Genomic DNA, 23411 nt, shown 5'->3' with positions numbered 1-23411 from the left:
CTTGTGGGAAAGGCCCTGGACTTGCAGGAAAGGTGCAATAAAGCCGTGGGACTTACTGTCATTTCTCCAAGGCTCATGATAATGGGCTTCATAATAATACCCGCCTAGCTTAGGAGAAGAAACTTTTGCAGAATCAATCAGGAGTCAGGTTGCGCAGCGACCACCCCCTCGGTGCTCCCGAAGCCCGGGCTGCCAACCTGCGGTGGCCCTGTACACGCTATGGTCACTTTCTCCAGTCTGCTTAGCCTCTAGACCCTGCGAGAGCTGCGCCCTGTCCTGGTGTCCTGGAAATGAGTGCTGCTGGCCCGGAGCGGGGAGCGCGGCCCAGGCCTCTGGGCCCCTCGGTCTGCGCCGCCGTCCTGCTGCCGCCCTCCTGTGGCCGCTGCGAGGCGACCTCCGGCCGTCCTGCGGGCCTCCTCCCTCGGCCGGTGACATCACCGCATTCCCGTCCCGGCTCCTCCCGCCTGCAGCCGCAGTGACAGGCGAGCCGGGCCCGGTGGCGGAGAGGAAGTGCGGGGCCGCCGCGCCGAGCCTGTCCCCGCCGAGGCCGGCTCCCCCGGGCGGCTCGGGTGACAGTGTCGCGGCCGCCGGGCGCAGGGCGGGGCACGCGCCGGGCAGAGCCGAGCGCCAGGCGGACGCTTCAGCAGAGACGTGGGGAAAATGGCTGATGACTTTGGCTTCTTCTCGTCGACGGAGAGCGGGGCCCCCGAGGCGGCCGAGGAGGACCCGGCGGCTGCCTTCCTGGCCCAGCAGGAGAGTGAAATCGCGGGCATAGAGAATGATGAGGGCTTCGGGGCACCTGCTGGCAGCCAGGCGGCCCTCACGCAGCCGGGACCCGCGAGTGGGGGTGAGTCAGCCCGGTGGCCTGGGGGTTGGGGGGCCTGGAGCTTGCACCCGGCATACCGGGTGGAGTGAAGAGGGCCTGCTATGGCCAGCCAGGAGCAGGCCTGGGGCTAGTGTGTACCTGACCGGGACCTGGAGGAGATGCGGCGGGGACGGGGGGATCTTTTGGAGATCCCCATCTGAGGCCTTGCCTGGGGCTGTGGATCTGGTGGCTCCCAGGATAGAAATTCGTCATGACATTTCATGCCCAAGCCAACTCCACTATTGCCTGGCTCTGGAATCCAATACAGCCCAGGCTTGAGCTTCCCAGTAGGCTGGCTGCCCCAGGCTGAGCCCTGCAGGTGTGGGCAGAACCCCAGATCTCCCTGCCCCTCAGAAGTAGCTCCCTCCTAACAGCTGGGAAAGCAGGGGACGCTGGGTGCTCCAAGAACTCACAGACCTTCCCTGGGGAACACCTGCCATCCTGCAGTCACTGGTCTAGGCACTTTTCTTACATTTAATCATTTCATACGCATTATTAAACCCATTTCAGAGATGGCAAAACCGAGGCTCAAAAGGTACACTACTGAAACAACTAGTAAGTGGCAGAGTGAGGACTCTAAACCATTTATCTCTAACTCTAACCCTTTCCACCTGACCACACTGTCTTCCATATGCCAGGCTCTGAGTTAGACACCAGGGTGGGGGCAGGAGCACAGAGGGCTTCAGTCAGATGTGGTCCTGTCCTCCTGGGGTTTGTAGCTCAATGGTGTTCCAAAGGTGGTCCAGGACTCAGGATTTGGTTCTTGCAATACCGTGTTTATCAACAATATTCCTGCTCTGGCTCTGCCTGAAAGGGCAATTTCTTAACGTATCTAGTAAAAAAGTAGATATCACTTTCATGGGTACCTCCAAAACAGTGCTTGCTTCTTGTTAATGTTGTCGTTTTGGTAGGAGTTTATGGGCCTGTTGGAATAAGTGGTACCTTACATATTTTAAAAAAATGTTTACAAGTAAGGATCCTTTTAGTCATGTTTGTATTCATTCAGCATTTACTGAGCACCTACTGTGTGCCAGGCCCAGTGGGGGTACAGATATGAATAAGACAGTTCCTGTGGCTTGAGGAGCTTGAAGCATCTCTGTATCCTCTTGGTATTAGAAACATAACAAGCCTTTTGTAACATATAAGAAACTGGAGGCCCAGAGAGCCTGAATATCTTGCCCAAAGTCACACAGCCATGAGTGACAGATCTGGGACTTGATCCCAGGCTTCTCAACTGTGGGCTCCATGCTCTTTCAAATGCTGTGGCAGTCACCCTGGGAGGTAATGAGATGTAGAGGTAGGGAGGCGGGTCTTTTGCTACCCAACCAAGCCAGCAGTGGAGGACTTCTGAAGGAGTCCTCCTAGCAGCAGCTCCTAGCACTTCAGTGGGACCCTCACACATCCCAGGGAATTCCTAGGAAATGTGGGCCCACGTTCATGTACCATGTACCACGTGCATGTTCATTTGTCCACATCTTCCCCTTGAGTCCACCAACTTCCCCAGCTGGGTTGGCCTGGGAGAGGCCCTGCTGGGAGAGCCAGTGTCAGAACCACCTAAGAGAGAAGCAGGTAGAAGTCAGGCAGAGGGCCGCACAGGTGACTGGGGGTTGAGCAGGCTGTGACCTCTCCCAGGACAATGGGGCTCCAGGGGTTTACAGCCTGGATGGGAGTTTCCCTCTCCGGCAGTGGTGGTGCTCAGATTGGCCCCAGACCTGAGGTGGCAGGGAGAGAAGCGGGGACATGGCCCTCTGAGAGTCTCCCAGACTCACAACCACTAAAGCTGCAAATGCTCAACTGCTCTGCTGAGTGGGGCATGGGGATCCAGGAGAGGTTATGGGATGGCGGCTCAATAGGTGGCCAGATAGGATGGAATTGATCTGATCCTCCTAGGCCTAGATGGTGATGAGCAAGTAATCCCCCGAGACCAGTGATGAGTGCCAGAGGCCCAAATGAGGTGCGGAAAATGTGCCTTGCGCTGCTGGGAGCTGGGCGGCAGCTCCTGCAGCCAGCACCACTCATCACTGCTGAGTCTCGTCTCTTAAATGATGCCCCTGTGCTGAGTGCACTGACGTTGGGCTCCCAGGTACCCCTGGGGGAACTGTTCAGTGTAGGCCTGAGCCTGAGCCACTTTGAGTCTCTCTTCTGGGGCTGGAACTACGGCCAGCCTGAGCAATGGATACTTTGTTTCCATTCATCAGCCTTGGGTAGGGCCCAGGAGGTGTGTACATTTTCACACCCAGATTTCTAAGCACTCCACCTGGCTCTGACCCCGACTTGCCCAGTCATTTCCTGGCAAGCCCATTTCCCCTGATGGGCCTCAGTAACCTCCCAGGAATGTTCTGGACCCTTGTCTGCCCCCGTTCCAAAAGGGGTCAGGGATCTGAGAGAAGCAACACCCACGGGGTTATCCTTGGGACTCGTACCTGCCGTACTCCGGTTCTGCCAGCTTTGGACTGTGGACACGTGATCATCAACGTGCCATGGGCTACTCATTGTGGGGACAGAGACTTGTAAATCTGTGTGTGGGTGTGTGTGGATTCCCAAAGAGGTTAAGCCTCATTCCAGGGGAACACTCATGGAACTGAGAGGCTGGAGCACAGAGACTTCCTGAAGGCCAGGGTGGGCACCTGTGGACAAGGGGCCTGAGGCTGGGACTGGTCTGGGGGGCGGGGCCGCAACTTCCGCTCCAGAAATGCCAGGTGCACAGACCAACATCATCGTAAATGGACCCTAGTAACGTAAGGCCCTGGTAGAGGAGATGCCCCAGGAGAAGAAGCCACTTTGCAGAAGATGCTGCCACTGATTTAGGGGCCAGGCCACCCATGCAGGACAAACCCCATCTGAATGAGTAGGGAGGATGGCTGACAACGGTGGGTCAAAATCAATCACTGTTTGGTTGTGAAAACAAAGTTGATTATAATCTATATCAGCTGGGCATTATTTCCATGGGATTAAGTATCCTTCTCTTCAGTCCCCAAGCTGAAAACACTGTCATCGTTACTCACAGCTCTACCTGGCTGGTAAAGTGTACTTGTTCATCTGCGGTGATCTCGTGCAGCCTCCTGTGGGTCTTGGCTAAGAGGCATTGAAGTTTCCGAGAGTCCTCAGGCCTTGTAGATAACAGTGGGCCCCCAAAGAGCAAGTCAGCTTCCATTTAGCCAACACTGCTCACCCTTAGGAGCTGAATGGGGTACAGAGCCTGATAAGGGAGTGAATGACCCGTGGGAGGTCACAGTAATCGCATAAGAGCGTGGGGGGTTCTGTACGATATTCTGGGATACCCCAGAGTTGAGACCTTCCATCAGCACCCAGGGAAGAAGGGGAAGTAGTAGAGGGCTTCCCAGAGGGGATGACTTGTGAACTGGGCCTTGGAGAACGACTAGATCCCAAAGAGCATTCTTTAGTGAGGGAAGCAGGAAGAAAGGAGTGGGATGCGGCATAGTGTGTTTGGGGAAGGAGGAAACCAGAATAGGGTTTGTGGGAGGGACTCGTGGGAAGTGAGGCAGGAAAAATGGGCAGGGCCAGATTGTAAAGATCCTCACGAGCTGTGGGCCAAGGTTCAATGTACTCATTCAACAAATATTTATTGGGCTCCTAATATGGGTCAGGCACTGTTCTAGGTGCTGGATCCCAGCAGTGGACAAAACAAAGTCCCTGCCCTCCCAGAGGGCATTCAAGTGGGGAAGACAGATAATAAGCACATACAAAAATAAACATATCAGGCTGTGGTAGGTGCTACAGAGACAATAACTGCCCAGGGGAGGAGGTAGGGGTGCTGGGGGATGAATGTCAGGGGTGGTCAGGGAAGGCCTCTAATAAGGCAGTGTTTGAGCAGCAGCTGAAGGGCGCGAGGCAACAGCCCACACGGAAATGGGCAGGAGAGCTTTCTAGGGAGAGGGGACAGCACCTGCCGAGGCCCCAAGGAAGGAGCAGGCCCTATCGGCCACCATGGTCCACGGGAAGTGGATTTCCTTTTGGTTTGTGTTCATTATATTTTTAATTAGAGGAGGGACATAGGTAAGTGTGTGCTTTTCAAAACGTCAACCTTGGCAGCTGGTTTGAAAGAGGTTTGGGAGAGGGTGAAGATGGAGGCAGGGAGGCCAGTGAGTGGACAAAAAACATTTATTCCTTCTTTCTTTAACGCACTGATTCATTTGCTTATTCAACAAATAGTTTCTGAGCGCGTCCTAAGTCACAGGTACCGTGCACGGCTCTGGGGAAGACAGCGGTGAGGATAATGGACACAGGCGTGCCCGTCCAGGTGCTTGCCACTAGCGGGGCAGACAGGCCAAAGTAGTTGTACAGGTAGGCCAGGCAGGGGGCAGAGGGCGGAGGGCAACTCTGAGGATTCTTGTTGCAGCAGAAGCCACAGGAATTTGTGACTAACCAGATGTCAGGGAAAGGGACCGGGAGGAGTCATTGTTTAGGTGAGGGCAAAATCGACTCCTTCTGGGAGGGGCAGGAGGAGGAAAAGTAGGCCAGGTGCTGCCTGGTGGGGGCTGTGATTCCTGCTCTCCCAGGTGGAGCCATTGCTCAAGGCACCACACGGACAGGCAGAGACGCGCAGGCCCCTCTTCCTGAGCCCTCGCAGACCCTGCCCTGAGCCTCCAGAGCCTCTGCCTGCTCACCGGGCACAAGCTCCACAGACAGTTGGGCCACTCCCTGCCGTGGCTGAGGGGAAATTAATTTCGGGTAGGTGAGGAGCTATTACTGGCTGGGTGACCTTGGGCAATCACATAGCCTCTCTGAGCCTCAATTTGAGAATCTGTAAAATGGGTTGATAACAGCTTTGTCACAAGGCTATGGTGAAAATCAGAGGTCGTAATGGCTGTGAGAAGGCTTTGTGCACAGTCAAGGATTGAGCCCAGGTTATTTACGTAGCCATTATGTGTGCATGTAGGGTGGGGAGTCAGTACGCATATGGACATATACAGAGGTTACTTCAGGGGCTAATGTAAGACCCTGCTTGCTATAAGCTGAGCAATGAGTGATACTGTCTACTGTTCTCTTTCCAGCGGGTTCTGAGGACACGGGGACCACAGTCAATGGAGATGTGTATCAGGTAAGCAAGATTCTGTCGTAGCAGGGGAAGTGACCGACAGCCTGGGTCTCAGTAACTTTGGGCCCCCATCATGGGTAGAATTAGGGATTCAAGTTCTGTTCATTGGGATGGGAACATCAAGAAAGGTTTTGACGTGGTTCTTTTGGTCATGTAGGAGAAGGGGATGAAGAATCAGGACCACAGGGGTCAATGGGGTGTGGCCTCAGGTTGCCCGTGATGATGTCCAGCTTCCAGAGGGAGAGATTAAGTGGCGTGCAGTGGCGTGGACTAAAGGAAACACAGGGCCCTGCACACGTGTGTGCCATTGGTGGGAGGCTGAAGCCAATGGTCATCTCCACCATGTCTGAGCATTTTAACTGGGTGAGCCTTGGACCCAGAGATTCCACTTCTCAGAATTTTCCCAAAGGAAATAGCTGGACAAGGACACCCAGATTCTTTGCAGGATTATTTATAATAGCAGACAAACTGGAAACAACCTAAGTGCCTAGTATTGAGGGCCTGGGTAGGTAAATTGTAAAACCATTCTGTTGTTAAAAAGAGTAGTCAGGGCCTCCCTGGTGGCGCAGTGGTTGAGAGTCCGCCTGCCGATGCAGGGGATACGGGTTCGTGCCCCGGTCTGGGAGGATCCCATATGCCGTGGAGCGGCTGGGCCCGTGAGTCATGGCCGCTGGGCCTGCGCATCCGGAGCCTGTGCTCCGCAACGGGAGAGGCCACAACAGTGAGAGGCCCGCATACCGCAAAAAAGAAAAAAAAAAAAAAAAAGAAAAGAAAAAGAGTAGTCAGACCTTTCTGTATTGACATGAAAAGATGCCTATAATATAGTAAATGGCAAAGCAGCTTGCAGAATAATATGCACAGTATGGTCTTGTTTTTTATTTTAGAAATATGTTTTCATGAAAGATCTGAAAGGATGTGTACCAACTGTTAACAGTGGTTAGCCCTGAGCTTGTGGGAGAAGGGGGGATAAGGAAAGGGCTTTCACTTCCACTGGATTGTCTTAAAATTCTTTGTAGTGATCCTATAACACACACACACACACACACTCACCGCCCCCCCCAACAGCTAGTAAAGATATTTCTAGTTAAATACTGCTTCTCTCCACACTCACTTAACCCCCTCCCTACGTACATACACAGATCATTTTGAAAGTACTTAAAGAACTTGGGCCACAAATAGCATCCCCAGGACCCCACAGATGCAACAGTCTTTACCCCCAACCTGCAGATACCTGGGTGGGGGCAAAACCTTCACTGGATAAATGTTAATTCCCACTGGACTGGCTCAAAGACCCTTGACTGCTGGGGCTGCAGCTGCAGGATCTCCTGAGCTCTCCTCGTTGAGGAGCTGGCCTCCTAAATCCTCAGGGAGAACAAACAATACTTTCTTATGTAAGAGGGATGGGCTGGTACCTTACCCAGGGCAACTGGCCAAGTCCCATTTCTGGAAAATTACTCAACTACCAGCAAGCTAGAAAAGTCAGTCTCTAGGACTTTAAGGGCTTCGTGTCTCCCTGGGCCTGAGAGCACCAAATAAGCAGCATTGACGCCGGTCCAGTTTGGCAGAGCATTGAGACTCAGGCTGCTCCTGTCCTGGGCACACTCAAAAGGACGTGGCCTGACCCAAAAGGTCTGTGTCCTAAAATGGCCCTGGAGCTGGAGATACACTTGGGACCGGAGAAGTACCTAGAACACCATGAGCAGGATAATTTTCCCTTTCTATACATTAGGATCTGGAGGCCTTCTCCCTCCCTGCCCCAGGCCTCGCTTTGTATTTAATGGATCTGAGAAACCCTGGGCCTCCTCCCCAGTCTCGGTGGGAACTCTTATTCTCCCTGCTACTAAGAATAACCCCAGCTATGTTTATCTGTAACTCATTTCACATCTGTGCCACGCTAGCATCCTTACAGGCAGGGGAGGGGTCACAGATGAGGTGAGTCACTCAGAAGCTTAGTGGCCAAGTTCAGGTTCATCTAGGTCTCCTGCCCCTGATCTGGTGCCCTTTGTACCATCCCCTTGTTGCTGGACCGGGCAGGCCACAGCAGCCAGCTGGCGGGTGGGAAGCCCCTGCAGACTTTTCTTAGGATGGAGCATAGAGCAGTATCTGGCTTGTGCACCCCAGGCTTTCAAGGGTCCTGGGCAGAACTTTCCTGCTACCTTTCTTAATCTTTTCTGGAAGGCTATGGGCCACTAGGGGGTCCAACTGTGAACCTGATCCCCAACAAGGCCTAAGGATAAGTCTGCATCCCCGTTGAGCTACTTAGAGGAATCAACAGCTCAGCTCAGCTTAGCTTTAGCTGGTCAATCCCACAGACCGGTTATGCCTCATCCTCCTGGCTGTCCCTGGAGTCACAGCACATGCTCGGCCAGCATGGCCCCCGGGAAGCCCTTATGGTGGTATCCAGTGTCCAGCGGAGGGGTCCCTTGGGAGAGGAGTGCTGGGGAGCTGGGCTGAGACAAGCCTGGCCCTGACTGTAGCCTATGGCCTTTTGGTCCTGGCATTCCTGACCCCTTCCCTTTCGAGCTTGGGAGGGGCTCAGAGCATTCCTGCAGCCCCTGGTGAGCCCTCCTGGGCTGCCAGACTCCCTGGCGGCCGACTTGATTTCCTCACTGCGACAGTCAAGTGATGAAAGAGGAGCCCAGCTGTGGCCCTCCCGACCTCACTGCTCACTGGCAGGGAGGGGCAGGGCAGAAAAATAAGTCCAGAGCAGCTGGAGAAGGGGAGCCAGCAAAGAGCTTCTCAGGGCCTTGTCTGCTGGCAGCACCACTGTGTGCTTCCTGGTTGTGGCGATGGTGCAGCGCGAGCCGGCCTGCTGGGGGCCTGCCACGGGCAATGGTGAGCCCTGCAGCTCTGCCACCCGTGCATGTGCATGTGCATGTCCGCTGCAGGCTGCAGGGGTCGCAGGGCAGTTATTGCATTCAGGCCCCATTTTGCACCCCGAGTGGAATGTTGTCACTCCCATTTGACAGGTGACAAAACCTAAGGAGCCCAGGGAAGGGACTTCTTCTTCTTTTTTTCTTTTTTTAAATTTTATTTATTTATTTATTTATTTATGGCTGCGTTGGGTCTTCGTTGCTGCGCGTGGGCTTTCTCTAGTTGCGGCGAGCGAGGGCTACTCTTTGTTGCAGTGTACGGGCTTCTCATTGCTGTGGCTACTCTTGTTGCGGAGCACGGGCTCTAGGCGCGCGGACTTCAGTAGTTGTGGCACGTGGCCTCAGTAGTTGTGGCTCACGGGCTCTAGAGCGCAGGCTCAGTAGTTGTGGCGCAGGAGCTTCGTTGCTCTGCGGTACGTGGGATCCTCCTGGACCAGGGCTTGAACCCGTGTCCCCTGCATTGGCAGGCGGATTCTTAACCACTGCGCCACCAAGGAAGCCCGGGAAGGGACTTCTTAAAGGTCGCACGTCCAGTGAGTGGCAGGAGGGGACTTAAAGCCCAGTTGCTCTGATGCTGTGTCCCCATGCCCTCCACATCGCTTTGCAGGCAGCCCCTCATTCCTTCATTTAGTCAACTCGCATTCTGAGTGCCATGTGCTGTGCTCAGGGCCTCAGATGTAGAGGCAAATCCCATGGATGTTTGTCCTCAAAGAGCTCAAAGGACGGAGACCTGAAAGTCATGCAGGATGGCAAGGGCTCGGCTGTGGGGCTGGTCTCAAGAGTTCTTACTATGCGTCAGGCACCACCCAAAAGCTTTATGTGGATTAACTCATTTCATCCTCCCAACACCCCTACGATGTAGGTTCTGTCATTATCCCCATTTTACAGGTGAGGAGGAGGATGCACAGGGAGGTTTAATAGCTCTGGTTGCACAGCCGGGAAGAGCTGGGACCTGAACCAGGCTCAGGTGCCAGACGCTGCACTGAAGTCAGAGAGTGTGACAGGGACGGATGCTGGAAGTGGGTTCCAGGCTGCCCAGGGGCATGTGGGTGGTCCTGGCTAGGACCACCTGGCTAGGGGGACAGCATGTGCAAAGGCACAGAGGTTAAGACATGCAGTCTGGGGTTTGCCTGGAGCCTGGCACCTGCAGCAGAGAAGAGTGTGCTGGGGGAACCTGAAGAGACCATGGGTGCAGGGCTGCTGTGCCCGCAGGCGGGAGGGATGGGGGTTGGGGGCGCGGGCACAGCTCCCAGCCAGAGCCTGTTACTAGGCCGTGCTGGTGGAGGACGCAGGCCCAGCTTGACCAGGCTTTGCACCCAGGGCCTGGGCACAGCATGCTTGGACCACACTGAGCAGTGCCCCTGGATATACAGTGCAGCTGTTCTAGGCTCCGCCCCCCCAGCCCCCCACCCCGCCCCGACCCAGAGAAGCCCCAGGGTTTCTCAAGCTGCTCCTACACCCAGACTGCTCCTACGCGGGGCGCTGTGGCGGGCTGCGGCAGAGGAGTTTGGATGGAGTCAGACAACCTGCGCTTCATTTCTGGCTTTTCCCAGCCAGACGGCTTTGGACGAGTCACTGCTCTGAGCTGGATTTCTCATTTGTGAACTTGGGATTAGAAGCCCTGCACTGCTGCCTCCGCAGGTCTGTTGAGAAAAGTGCTCTGTAGCCCTGGAAGCTGCTTCTAAATCCCTGGCCGAGCCACTAAGTGAGCCAAGGGTACGTGTGTGGGTGTGAGAGAGACACATGGGGAATGGGGCGTGGGGCAGTGGGACGAGGGGGTGCAGTCTCTAATCTTGGGATGGTCGACTTATCAGGGAGACCAAAATCACGTGACACAGAAGTAACTTTGGTCCCTATTGGCTATGTGTGGCCACACGTGTGGCTATGTGTGACACCCAGGAATTCAGTTTCTGGCCCTGCCAGTTCCTGGCCAGGTGACCTTGAGAATTTGGAGCTAGACTTTTCCTACCTGTAAAACAAAGATAATGAAACCCACCATGTAGGGTTGTGTAAGGTCGGATCTTAACAGACGGCACCACGAAACAGAGGAAAGCTTCAAGTGAGCTTTATTAGGGGGCGCTCCCGGGCGAGGTTCACTGGTCCGAGAGAAAGGGGCCAGAGAAGTCGCACCTGGGCGAGGGTTGGGCAAGATTTTATAGGGGAAGAAGGGAAAGGGGTGTGGTGAATCTGGGAGGGCACAGGGTATTCCTTATTTGGTGGTCTCTTCGGGTATCGTGGCAATATCTGGTGCCGGTTGCATCAGTCTTGGGACCGTTAGTCCCGCCCCTCGAAAGGCGGGAAGGGGGAAGGCTGGGCCGGGTGGAAGGTCCCCAGGTCAGTTCCTGGAACTGGGTGGTCCGGAATGTCTCCAGGTCAGTTTCTGGAACTGGGGGGTCCGGAGAGTTTCGGTCTGATGCAACCTGTGAATCTGATTGCGTTCCCCTGCCTCGGGCCAGTTGGCCTTATAGGTTGTAAAGACCAAAGAGAACCATTTAATTGCAAGTTCTCTGCCAGTTTTAAAACGCTGTAACCTGTGAGTCTTAATTTTGGGGCAGTCTTGATGGAGATGGTGGGTCCTGAAGGACACCGTGGGATGACTTTTGCCCAGAGGAGCCCCTCCAGCCCACCTCTCCCACCCTATCTGCTCCACACCTGGTAGCATCTCTGTACTCAGATTTTTCCAAAGGCACCGGCCTCATGTGGTCTTTAAGCTGCCAGCTCTTGGTCTGAAATGCCCTCTCCCTATCTCTTCCCAGCCTACTCTGCTCCCAGGCTAGAAAGGTCATGCCCTCCCTTGTCCCCACTCTTTTCATGACCCGTGTTATGCATGTACCCCAGCCATGGTCCTCATTTGTGAGGGACTCCCTCTGCCAAGCTCCCGGATGATGGGCTGTCTCGTTCATCCCTGACCCCAAGCCTGAACATTTGTTAATTCATTCAAGTAATGTTCTTGAAATCCTCCTACAGCCGGGCCCTCCATGTTCTACATACTATAAAGAGACAGGCAGTCTCTGTCCTCAAGGAATTCCCTTACTGGGGGGTGGGGTAGGGTGGGGTGGGCAGATAGTAAACAAACCAGGCTTTTAAGATATCCTGAGTGCCGGGCTTCCCTGGTGGCGCAGTGGTTGAGAATCTGCCTGCTAATGCAGGGGACACGGGTTCGAGCCCTGGTCTGGGAGGATCCCACATGCCGCGGACCAGCTGGGCCCGTGAGCCACCACTGCTGAGCCTGTGCATCTGGAGCTTGTGCTCCGCAACAAGAGAGGCCCACGCACCGCGATGAAGAGTGGCCCCTGCTTGCCACAACTAGAGAAAGCCCTCGCACAGAAACAAAGACCCAACACAGCAAAAATAAATACATAAATTAATAAACTCCTACCCCCAACATCTTAAAAAAAAAAAAAAGATATCCTGAGTGCCAAGAAGAAATAAAATGTAGCACCTGGATAAACACTTAGAAAGTAAAATAACTGCATTTGTCTGCAGATGGCACGGTCTATAGGATTGGGCAGAGGTCCTGGTAGCCTAGCCTCAGGACAGGGTTGTTCCCAGAACTGGAAAGGTACATCCGTGATCAACTCGTGTTGTCCAGATTAGGGCCCTGGAAAGGCCCCTCGAGATGTCTTGAGTGACTCTCTCAGTTGAAGTGTAATGCTGGGCAGGAAAGAGGAATAAGGACAGCGCCCCAACTGCCCCACCCAAGGGTGGGCCTGATCCGAGGAGCCAGGCTGCACCTCTCCTCCCTGGACCTGCCCTTCCTTCTCCCCAAAGACAGCTGGAGATGCAGCCCTGGTGTTCCATCTGCGTGCTCCTTCGCCCTGCTGCCCACAGCCCCTTGGGCAGATGCTTACCCAGCCCTTCCTCTGAACTGGGCACATGCTGGCCCCGGGGGGGATCTTCGTCCACATGGCCACTGCTTACTGAGCACAGCGGGCACCACTGGACAGATGTTGTTGGGTGGGGAGTAGATACTCTGGTACTCGTGACAGTTTTGATGAGTGCTTGCAGGAGGAGCACAGGGAGCAATGAAAAGATGGGACAAGAGTTCAGAGGCTATAAACAAGGTCCTGTCCTGCCCACCGGGAGCTCGCGGTCCAGCGGGGAGACACCCGCAGTAGAAGGTGAGGGTGGGACAAGGAGCACAGAGAGGACAGGGTGTGAAATCTGTTTTGGGGCTGGGAAATATCCCAGAGCTGGTGACGTCTGAGCTGGAAACTTGTGGGGTGGAATAAGATTTCATCAGCTAGAGAAAGGAGGGAAGACAACTGAAGGCAGAAAGCACAGAGGAGACAAAGGCGGGCAGCATGGGCGTGTGGGATGTGTGCAGACAGGAATGCACGGGGCGGACAGAGTACCAGAGTGGGCGTGCCAGGAGATGGGGCTGGATCATAAAGTCTCCAGCTTTGCGAGACCAGAGGGGAGCCCCATCCTTGCTGGGCTGAGCTGTCAGCCTACAATGCTTCAAGTCACCACCCTGGCAGGTGGCGTGGAGAATTGGGCAGAGCCCTGGCTTGGGAGCCAGAGGACTGGACTCTGGCCCTGCTTCTGCCACTGTGTTGTGCCATCTCTCCTGGCCTCAGTTTCCTCCCCTATAAAATGGGAATTAATAATAATAATAATTCTAGCTACCATTTACTGAGCCATCACTCCATGCCAGGCACTCTTGTAAATGTCTTATAAATATTGTTGCATCAAATCCTCACAAATAGCTCGCTCTTAGAGGTACTTTTATTACTATTCTCCCTTCAGATGAGAAAAGTGAGGCCAGGCAAGGTTGAGCAACTTGCCTGGGCTACACACATATATAGCAGGCAGTAGGGGTGGGATATGAACCCAGATGGTCCAGCTGCAGAGTCTGAGTTTTTCATCACTGTACAGTCGTAGCCATGGCCACCCTGCCTATCTCAGGGCTGCTCGTTCACTCAGCAAATAGTTATTGTGTACCTGCTACATGCCAGGCACTGTGCTGGATGCTGGGGACACAGCAGTGAACAGGACAGGCAAGGTCCCTGTTGCCACAAGGGTGACATTCTGATGGAGGATACAGACAATGGACAAGTAAGCATATTATAAAGTGAAGCCATTTGGGACTGTGTTATTTGGTAAATAAAACTAATAGGGCAGGGCTTTAATGGTAGAAACACAGGGAACTCTCTGAGTGCCAAGAAGCGTTTGAAGTTCTTTACACTTTTTTAACTCATTTCATCCTCATATTAACCCTGTGGGGTGAGGGCTATTTTGTAGCCCATTTTATGATGAGGAAAGTGAGGCACAGAGAGGTTGAGTAACTTGCCCACGGTCACACAAGGAGCAGAATTACTGGCAGAGGGCACAGCAAGTGCAAAGGCAAGGTACAGTCCCAGGAGATAGTGGGTATGAGGTGGTTTGAGATGTGAGGGGAGTGTACTCAGGCGCCAGACACAGAGGGGCAGGTGGACAGGCTGGGTACATTGCCGTGTGTTTGTGTCCTAGGAGGCTAACGGTCCAGCTGATGGCTACGCTGCAATTGCCCAGGTTGACAGGCTGACGCAGGAACCCGAGAGCATCCGCAAATGGAGAGAGGAGCAGCGGAAACGGCTGCAAGAGCTGGGTGAGGGCAGGGCTGAGTGTGCAAGCTGGGCTGGTCCCCCTGGCCCCGGGCTCCCCACTGGGTTGGCTCTCTGGGACAGGTCGGGTGGGGAAGCCTTAGGCTATATGGGGCCCTGCCCCACCTTAATGTGGGATTGGCTGAGGATGGACCCAGGGCTGCCTGCCGGGGCCAAGGGGAGAAGCAGCAGCCAGAAGCACAGCCGGCTGTGCCTCACATCCCTCCTGGAAAGTTGCTGTTCACTCACCTGTTGGGGGTTGCAGATGCCGCCTCCAAAGTGATGGAACAGGAGTGGCGGGAGAAGGCCAAGAAGGACCTGGAGGAATGGAACCAGCGCCAGAGTGAACAAGTTGAGAAGAACAAGATCAACAACCGGTGAGAGGAGCTATGAGGGTGCGAGGGGACTGTAGGGTCATGAGGGAACTATGGGGACATGAGAGGACCTACGAGGATATGAGGAGCTATGGGGACATAAGAGGACCTATGGGGACATGAGAGGGCCTATGGGGACATGAGAGGACCTATGGGGACATGAGAGGACCTACAGGGATATGAGGAGCTATGGGGACATAAGAGGACCTATGGGGACATGAGAGGACCTATGGGGACATGAGAGGACCTACAGGGATATGAGGAGCTATGGGGACATGAGAGGACCTATGGGGACATGAGAGGACCTATGGGGACATGAGAGGACCTACAGGGATATGAGGAGCTATGGGGACATGAGAGGACCTATGGGGACATGAGAGGACCTATGGGGACATGAGAGGACCTACAGGGATATGAGGAACTATGGGGACATAAGAGGACCTATGGGGACATGAGAGGACTGATGGGGACATAAGAGGACCTATGGGGACACGAGAGGACTGATGGGGACATAAGAGGACCTATGGGGACATGAGAGGGCTGATGGGGACATAAGAGGACCTATGGGGACATGAGAGGACTGATGGGGACATAAGAGGACCTATGGGGACATGAGGACCTATGGGGACATGAGAGGATATATGGGGACATGAGAGGACCTATGGGGATATGAGGAGCTATGGGGACATAAGAGGCCCTATGGGGACATGAGAGGACCTATGGGGACATGAGAGGACCTACGGGGATAGGAGCTAGAGGGACATGAGAGGACCTATGGGGACAGTGAGAGGAACTATGGTGGGGGGACTGTCTCGAGGATAGGTGATTTGGTGGCAAGAACACGGAGGAAGGAGAAGCCGAACGCACAATGATGTTTCCTCAGTGGCCTGTGGAACTCAGTGCGCTGAGCTCTGCAGAGCTGGTACGCTGTTAAGCTCTGACCTCCTCACCACGACAGAGAAAAGTGAGTCTGCCAGTCAGCAGACGAGGTCCTGGGACCCACTGGAATGTAAGCCAGGCTGTCCTGGAGGCCAGTGGCCAACAGCTCGGCCTGGGCCCCCTGTGGCCATGGTTATCATGACAGAGAACACAGGCCTGGCTGGAAGGGAAGAACCAAGCCGTGTGCAGGATTTTATTGCTTATAGAAATGATAACGCTTTGACCCAGAAGTGGCTAAAGAATAAAGGGAAATTAGTGGCCTATATGACTGGAAAGGCCAGGGGTAAGGGCTGCAGACCCAGTGGACTCAGGCACTGAAACAAAGTCCGTCAGCACTCACTTTTACTGTCTCTCGGTCTGCTTTCCCCTACGTGGCCTTCACTCTTGGGCACACGCCCCTGGGGTGGGGGCAGTGGTGGCCACTAGCAGCTCCATGCTTCTGCTCGATTTTCTCGGCAACTTCAGTGAAAATAAGCCTCTTGCTCCCAACAGCTCTAGCTGAAGTCCTCCACCTGACCTTCACTGGTCTGGTGTGGGTCACGTGCCCACCCCAAGCCCAGTGATTGTCCCGGGGGAGGGACTCTCCCATGGACCCAGCTTGGTCGATAGTCCCATTACTTGGGTTGTGCATGGGGTCCGGTCCCACCCAAACCACAGGGACTGAGTGGGGGCAGCTGATGCTTCAAAGGACAATCAGGATGCCCTTCCTGGAAGAAGGGGGACAGATGTTGGTCAGGAAGGATAGCGGAGGCCCGCCCGAGAATACCTTGCAGAAATGGTCTCAGACTAGAGTCTGCCAGCAGCCCCTGCCTCTGAGGCTGTGCACTTCAAGGTACAAGACTCGCCAGGAAGGAAAAGGCTGGCTCTGGGAAGCCACCAGCTGGAAGCTGCTGCATGCCAGGCCCTGGGCCGGGCACTGGGGAGGCCGAGCTGAGAAGGACCCAGTCTGTGTCCTCAAAGAGCAGAGGAGGGGAGCACACGGGTACGGCTGAACTCAGTAGTAGGGCCCTCTGCAGGAAAGCTGTGGAAGCAAGGGATGTGCGTGGCGGAGGGACCTCTGTGTCTAGGGACCTGGGCTTTGGAAGGTGGCTAGGAGTTCACCAGGAGAAAGAGGGCAGGGGGTGGGGGAGGGTATTCTAGACTAGGGAACAGCATGATACGAAAGAAAGGACGTTGTGCTTGGGCACCAGGGAGTGGCGGGAGAGAGGGCCGGAATGAGGACTCACATGTGCAGGGCCTCGGAGGCGAGGGGCGGGCAGACACAGGCGGTGGGGAGCCACTGAAGGTTTGTAAACAGGGGGACTAATATGATAGGGCTGAGTTTTAGAAAAGGCCACCCACTCGGGTGGGTGGAGGATCCCTGCTCTCCTCTCAGGACTGTGGAGAGTTGCCGAGCCTTCCAGAACTATGCTTCCTAACACGTCTCCAACTGGAGGTACTAACGCTGTCTCTCTTTCTCTTTAACCCTCTGCCTGTCTGTCCATCTTGCCATCCCGTCTTCCCCCACCTAACCCCCTTCCCTCAAGGATCGCCGACAAAGCATTCTACCAGCAGCCAGATGCTGATATCATCGGCTACGTGTACGTGTCTCCTTTGCTGCTCTGCAAGGGCCTGTGTGTGGCTGGCAGTTTCTTGAGTCTCCCCCTTGTGGGGTATAAATGAGTATGGCTGGGCCTGGGGCAATGATCAGAGCGGGAGGTGGGTACAGGCACCAACGCTCACCTCCATCCCTCCAGCAAATGTTTATTGAGCATCTTTGAGACAGCTTTGCTAAAATCCAGGCAAAGAAAAGAAAGGAATGTCCGGCCATCCCCAGGTGAGAGCGGCAAAGGGCAAAGCAGCCCAACTCCCTCCTCCTGAGATGCCTCTTGGAGGGGGGAGGTGGAGTGAGTCTTCTGTTGAACAAAACAAACACTGAGTGCTGGTGCTAGAGGTATAAAGAATGCACAGCCATCCCCCGCTCCTGCCCACACGTGCACTGCTCCTCCTTAGAACTTCAGCCTGAATTTGGTCATGAGCCCCTGTCCAGACCACCAGTGGTTCTCTTTCACGTGTTTCTGCTTTGGGGTCTAGTTGGTCCTGCGCCTGATCCAGACCAGAGATGGCAGAGATTTCCTCTTATGCCACCCCACTGGCTGGTAGTGACAGCCTGGACGGTGTGCTGGGGATTGTGAAGCCGAAGAAAAAAACGCGGTGATGAATGTGTGATGATTGCCACGTGTGTATGTGCCAAATATTTGCTGTTCCTCGCTCTGGATACGCCCTTGCAGGCCTCTGACACTGTCTGGGCTAACGCTTCTCTCACAGATTATGGGACACACCAGAGTAACAGCCTTCCACTCCTTCCTCCTGTCCGCTCTCCCATCTGTCCAGTGCCAGTCTCTGGTCAGACAGGAGTAAGACACACACGGTCTGTCCCCACAAGTTGCTCATCATCAGGAGTGTGTTGTGATACGAGCCACATGCAAGAACACGGTGGGCTCAGGGAGAGCCGGGGCAGGCTTCAGAGGTCAGAGTCCGCCGGCCCTTAAAGTGTGAGAAGGAGTGTGCTGGGTGGGGAGGGTGAGAAGGGAATGGCATCCTAGGTGGGAAAAGCTGCTGGGGCAAAGGCGATAAGATGGGAAATACCTAGCGGCCTGCAGCACCTGGAGCAGTGGGAATGGGGAGAGAAGGTCAGTTTGGAGCCAGTTGCAAAAAGCCTGTCGTGAGATGTTAAAAAGCTCAGACTTGATCCTGAAGGCAGCGGGGAGCCATGGGAGGTTTCAAGCAGGAGAGTGGGGATGGAAGAAGGGCGTCGGCGCTGGGGAATACCACAGGGGGTTCAGTGCTCCTGTTGTGCCCGAAGAAATGGCCCAAGGAGCACCCAAGGGAGTCCTGAAGAGAGGAATAGTCTAGACCAGCGCTTCTCAGACTTCCATGTGCCTATGAATCACCAGGGCCTCTTGTCAAAATGGAGATTCTGATTCAGAAGGACTGAGGTGAGGCCATGATCCTGCATTTGCAACAAGCTCCATGGTGATGCCGGTGCTGCTGGACCATGAACCCCATTTTGAGCAACAAGGTTAGAGGGGAGCCTCTTGACCCAGAAGAGAGAGCTCCTAGGATCGCTCCCCTCAGCCCCACTGGTCAGCCAATGCCACACAGCACCTTACGTTTTCTCAAGCCTGCACACACCTGCTACGTTGTTTGATTCTCAGGCCAGTGAGACAGATCAGCAAGGTGGAGGCACTGATCCTCCCTTCCCAGGTTAGGAAATAAGCACACAGCAGGGAAGCCAGATCACTAGCAAGGGGCCGGGTCACCTGATCTGGGGCCAGCTCATCCTCCATCCGTGGGGATCACCTGGAGAGCTCCCTGCCATCAGTCAGTGCTTGGCACGTGGCAGAACTGGTCCTGCTTGAGATGCAGGGGGCTTCTAAGGAGAACGGGGCTTTAGGGACACTTGTTGGCTAAACAGCACACAGACCCAGCCCTCCCCACCCCAGAATCCCTCATTGCTTTTCTCTTAATGACTCCCATGTTTAGGTTTTGTCCACTAAACTACATTTATTGTACTTTGTTTCCCCATTGTTCCTTAATCAGTGGCTTCTATAACTGTCAGCCAGAACTTCTGATGAAAACCCCACAAGTTTCCATCCTAATTTGATTCTAATCAAAGGCAAAGACTCCAGTGGAGCATTCCTCAGGCTGTGGCGCCACAGAGATAATAGTCATTTTGGGCTAAAAAGAGTTCTGTCTTCAAGTATGCTTGGGATATGGCAGATTCTATATCCATCGTGTACTCACATTCGTGGTGCACATAAGCACATTAAAGGCTTTGCAAGTCTTGTTTTGAAGATCTTCTTTAACTGATTCTTCTATACATTTTTGACCACAACTCTTTTCTAAAGAACACTTATAGGGTCCACAGAACCCTGAGGCAATGCTGCACCAGAGACTTCAGCTAGGTGGTTAGTCAATGTCCTGCTCAGTTTTTGGAAATGTTGAAAATAGCTGAGGTACTGCATTAGTTCCCCCAAGGGCCTTTAGGTGTCAGGAGCCCCAGTTTGGGAACTCTTGATAGAGAGGTAATGAACAGACAGTGCTGGGGCAGGGGTAGGAGGCTACTTGAGCTACAGTGGCAAGGGAAGACCTTTCTGAGGACGTAAGGCCTGCACTCAGACCTGAATTACAAGAAGCAACAAGCCATGAACAGGTCTGGGGAAGAGCTGACCGAAAGTACAAAGGCCCTGAGGCAGGACCAAACGAGGCTTCCTCTGAGGGCAGGGCTGTTCCTGGGGGCCTGAGGTCAGAGGGCCCGGGGCTGGGGAGGAGACGTCTAGACAAAGGACCCCAGAGTAGGCTGGACAAAGCAGCCTTGCTCAGTGGGAGCAGGGCGTCACTGATTAAGGGGAAAGGCGGACAGCTATGAAACCTCCGTCCTCTCTCCACCTGCAGGGCATCTGAGGAGGCTTTTGTGAAGGAATCCAAGGAGGAGACCCCAGGCACAGAGTGGGAGAAGGTGGCCCAGCTGTGTGACTTCAACCCCAAGAGCAGCAAGCAGTGCAAAGACGTGTCCCGCCTGCGCTCGGTGCTCATGTCCCTGAAGCAGACGCCGCTGTCCCGCTAGGAGCCTGCCACCAACATGGCCGCCAAACAGGGGCCGGGCCGGGCAGAGGAGGAGCAGCTGCTTCGGCCAGGGGGGAAATGCCTCCAGCAGCTGCTACACAGCCTATTCCGTTCCTCGCCATCTCCCAGGGCCGGGAAGGGGAACCCTCACCCCTCTCAACTGTCATTCCCTCACGGCCCCATGGCCCAGCCCCTCACATCTCCTCTCGGTCCACAAAATTGTGACTGTCCCTCCTGATGTATTTTTTTTTCTTGGCTTAAAGGGTGTGTTGTTAACTCTTTTTACACTTATTTATTATCATTCTCATTTCTCTGGAAGCCACAAACTGGTGTCAGGGCTGTTTGTGCTTAGAACTTTCCCAGCTTCGTGGGCTTGAGAGAAGGTAGGGCTATTTCCCTGGTCACCCAGGAGCTCCCAGCTGACAGAGGGCATCCCAGTCTGTCTATGTCTGCTGCCTTCAGCCCCAGGAGGAAAGACAACCTCTCACAGAATGCTTTTGCAAGCTTGATCCTTTCTGATCCTTGAACAAACCCATGACATAGGGATTCTGTTGGTCTGTCATATAGCCACAGACACCCAGAGGTGTCTTGGAAGGAAGAGGCAAGACCAGAGGTTCCCGGTGGGGGCTTCCTCTTTGCCTGGGTGAGGGGCTGGTGAAGGTAGCCTCTGCCACAGCCCTTCCTTGGGATTGGTCAGGACCCTCTGCCTCTTTCAGCTGTGCTCTTCTGTGGATTTGGGAGAAACAATCAGTGACAACACCTTCCCCTTCAACAGGGTTGCAAACAGGTTATGTTCAAGCCATTGTGATCTGAACAATGTTTAAAAATATTTAATTGCCAACCGTATTCGTTTCCTAGAGCTGCCATAACAAAATATCACAGCGTCTGGTTTAGAACAACAGAAATTGATTGTCTTACTGTTCTGGAGGTCCTAAGTCTGAAATCATGGTGTCAGCAGGGCCATGATCCCTCTAAAGGCACTAGGGAAGGATCTGTGTTCCTTGGTGTTCCGTGCCTTGTACGAGCATTACTACAATCCTGAGCTCATCTTCACATCACCTGCTCTCCATACGTGTCTGTCGCTGTGTCCCAATTTCCCCTTTGTATAAGGACACCAGTCGTATTGGACTAGGGCCCACCCTACTGACCTCACTTTAACTTGATTACCTCTGAAAAGACCCTATTCCCAAATAAGGTCACATTCTGAGGTACTGGGGTTAGGACTTCAACTAATCTTTTTTTTTGGAGGTGGGGAGCCCACAACACCAACAGTTAAAAATAGTGGCCATCCTCTCTAGAAGTGCCATAGTCCTCACCACTTCATATCTGTTCCTTGTGGAGGCCAAGGGTCACCACAAGTACTGCTTTACATTTATAATCTCTGTCTTACAGCTGAAAGAGCAGGGTGGGGGCAAGAAACTTAGCTGGCCTAAGTCATTCAGCTGGTGTTGAAATTGATGGAGTCACGGATGGAAGGAACCTGAATCCGAATCAACACTTTAGGGCTGACGGCAGACCAGGAACACCTGTTTGAGACTTTACATGAACAAGAAACTCAGGAGTTGCCTCTCTTCTAGAGGTTGCTCAGGCCCCCAGCCTCCTTTTTTCCTTAGCCATAAAACAGTAGGTGCTGCCACAAACCACTGGCAAGCTTTGGGATTATGCTTTATGCTCTTTCTGTTACACCAGGCTGCTTCTCTAAGCCTTAGTTTGCTGGTCCATAAAATGCATCAAGAACCAAGCTGAGATGGTCTAGATCAGTGGAGCCTTAGGTGTTCTCAGGAGGTGGGATTGGGGTCAGGAGCAGAAGTGGAGGGCAGAGCCCCCTGCCTCTGACAGAACCATGGCAGGCCTCATATGAAGGAAGGTTTTCTACTGAAAGTTTGAAAACTGCTGGAAAGATCAGTTTTTTGTTTTTTTTTCATATAACATCACTGTAGAGACTCTCTACTTTTAATAAGTACCCCAGGGTGATTGTTACCAGGAATGTTTGAGAATCAGTAGGCTATTGGAATTCTAAGAGCCCTTGCAGTCTTTAGTCTGTTTTCTCCTAAAACCAAAGACCAAAAAGCATGGGGGTGAGACAGGGAATGAATTCACCAAACTACAAGTGGATCAGAGTTTATTAAGTAGGGAGTGGAGAAGGTGCAGCACAACTAGAAGTATGCAACACTCAAACTGAACCGAACCTGAGATTCCTGAAAAAAATCTGTCGGTTGCACAATTGGCCACTTCTGCCCCCACTGATACAGGGGCTTGTCAGGGGAGATGAGGGAATAATGCCAGTGGTAGGACCGGTGGTTGCTCCTGGAGCTGGGAACGATCTCCGCGGAGCTTTCAAGACCAGGCCACCGACTCAGGGTCGAGATTTCAGAGTGGATGCAGCCAGACCCATCAAGATGGCTACGACCGTGAAGCCCTGGGCGGCGATTCGGGTGCGCATCATGAGCTGGGAGCGCTGGCTCTGACCCCGGTGGAAGCAGTAGAGGCCGTAGGTAAGGGCGGCCGCTGTGCCCAGGCAGCCTAAAGAAGCGACAAAGCAGGTGGGAAGCACCCTCCCCGCTTTGGGCTCCCGCCCCCAGGGTCAAAATCTCTAAACAGCAGCTGAGGAGTGGGGGCTATGGGGTGGAGTTGAGGTGGGAGGAGCTGGCCGAAGCAGGGGTCCTGCGCGTCAGAATCGGCCCCATCTCAGCGCCCCAATCCCGTCCAACTCCTGCTCCAATCACCGCCCGGCCCCTCACCGCCAGGCCCCTTCGCTACATCTCTGGTCCACTCTCATTCCGGTCCCCCCCTGGCGTCCCCGGTTCTCCCCGATTTCATTCCCCTCTACATCACTGTCTTCTTGGTCTACAGTACCTTTAGCGCCCGCTTGCTTACCTATGGGTACCATTGGGTTCTCGCGGGTCTTGCGAATAAACTTTTCCTTGAAGCTTTCCGAAGTGCTGTATACACTTGGGCTAAAGCCCTCAATGACTGGGGGCTGCGATGGTTCAAAGGGTGCCTCCGGAGTGACAGTGCCAGGAGTCGCCATGTTTCAGGATACAGCAGTAGGAGAAAATCCGGACGCTAAACCCCGCCTCCTGATGAGGTCATCAAAGGGGCGGGGAA

General features: G+C 54.0%; 2 protein-coding genes across 2 annotated transcripts; one reads left to right on the top strand and one right to left on the bottom strand.

Moving 5' to 3' along the window:
- The first annotated feature begins 462 nt into the window (after nucleotides 1-462).
- CLTB (clathrin light chain B) lies at nucleotides 463-20579 on the top strand. The gene is made up of 5 exons (XM_081233116.1): nucleotides 463-847; nucleotides 5881-5927; nucleotides 14270-14387; nucleotides 14648-14759; nucleotides 20133-20579. Exons 1-5 carry the CDS (start codon nucleotides 661-663, stop codon nucleotides 20302-20304), a joined length of 636 nt encoding a protein of 211 aa, XP_081089242.1. The 5' UTR covers nucleotides 463-660; the 3' UTR covers nucleotides 20305-20579.
- Nucleotides 20580-22408: 1829 nt separating this feature from the next.
- HIGD2A (HIG1 hypoxia inducible domain family member 2A) lies at nucleotides 22409-23373 on the bottom strand. Its single transcript, XM_081233117.1, has 2 exons — nucleotides 23181-23373; nucleotides 22409-22826 (listed from the first exon to the last, which is right to left on the bottom strand). The coding sequence occupies exons 1-2, from the start codon at nucleotides 23332-23334 to the stop codon at nucleotides 22660-22662; spliced, it is 321 nt and encodes a 106-aa protein (XP_081089243.1). The 5' UTR covers nucleotides 23335-23373; the 3' UTR covers nucleotides 22409-22659.
- Nucleotides 23374-23411: the final 38 nt, after the last annotated feature.

Source organism: Mesoplodon bidens, assembly GCF_964165515.1.
Source record: "Mesoplodon bidens genome assembly, chromosome: 4".
In the NCBI taxonomy this organism is placed as follows: Eukaryota; Metazoa; Chordata; class Mammalia; order Artiodactyla; family Ziphiidae; genus Mesoplodon; species Mesoplodon bidens.
Note: the sequence above shows the minus strand (reverse complement) of the source record. Positions and strands in the feature narration are given on the sequence as shown.

Excerpts from the sequence above, each read along its gene's own strand:
- CLTB (XM_081233116.1), top strand. The coding sequence starts at position 661 with ATGGCTGATGACTTTGGCTTCTTCTCGTCGACGGAGAGCGGGGCCCCC. Across the intron at positions 848-5,880 it reads GCCGGGACCCGCGAGTGGGG|CGGGTTCTGAGGACACGGGG; the intron begins GTGAGTCAGCCC and ends TTCTCTTTCCAG. Across the intron at positions 14,388-14,647 it reads GAAACGGCTGCAAGAGCTGG|ATGCCGCCTCCAAAGTGATG; the intron begins GTGAGGGCAGGG and ends TGGGGGTTGCAG.
- HIGD2A (XM_081233117.1), bottom strand. The coding sequence starts at position 23,334 with ATGGCGACTCCTGGCACTGTCACTCCGGAGGCACCCTTTGAACCATCG. Across the intron at positions 22,827-23,180 it reads GAACCCAATGGTACCCATAG|GCTGCCTGGGCACAGCGGCC; the intron begins GTAAGCAAGCGG and ends TCGCTTCTTTAG.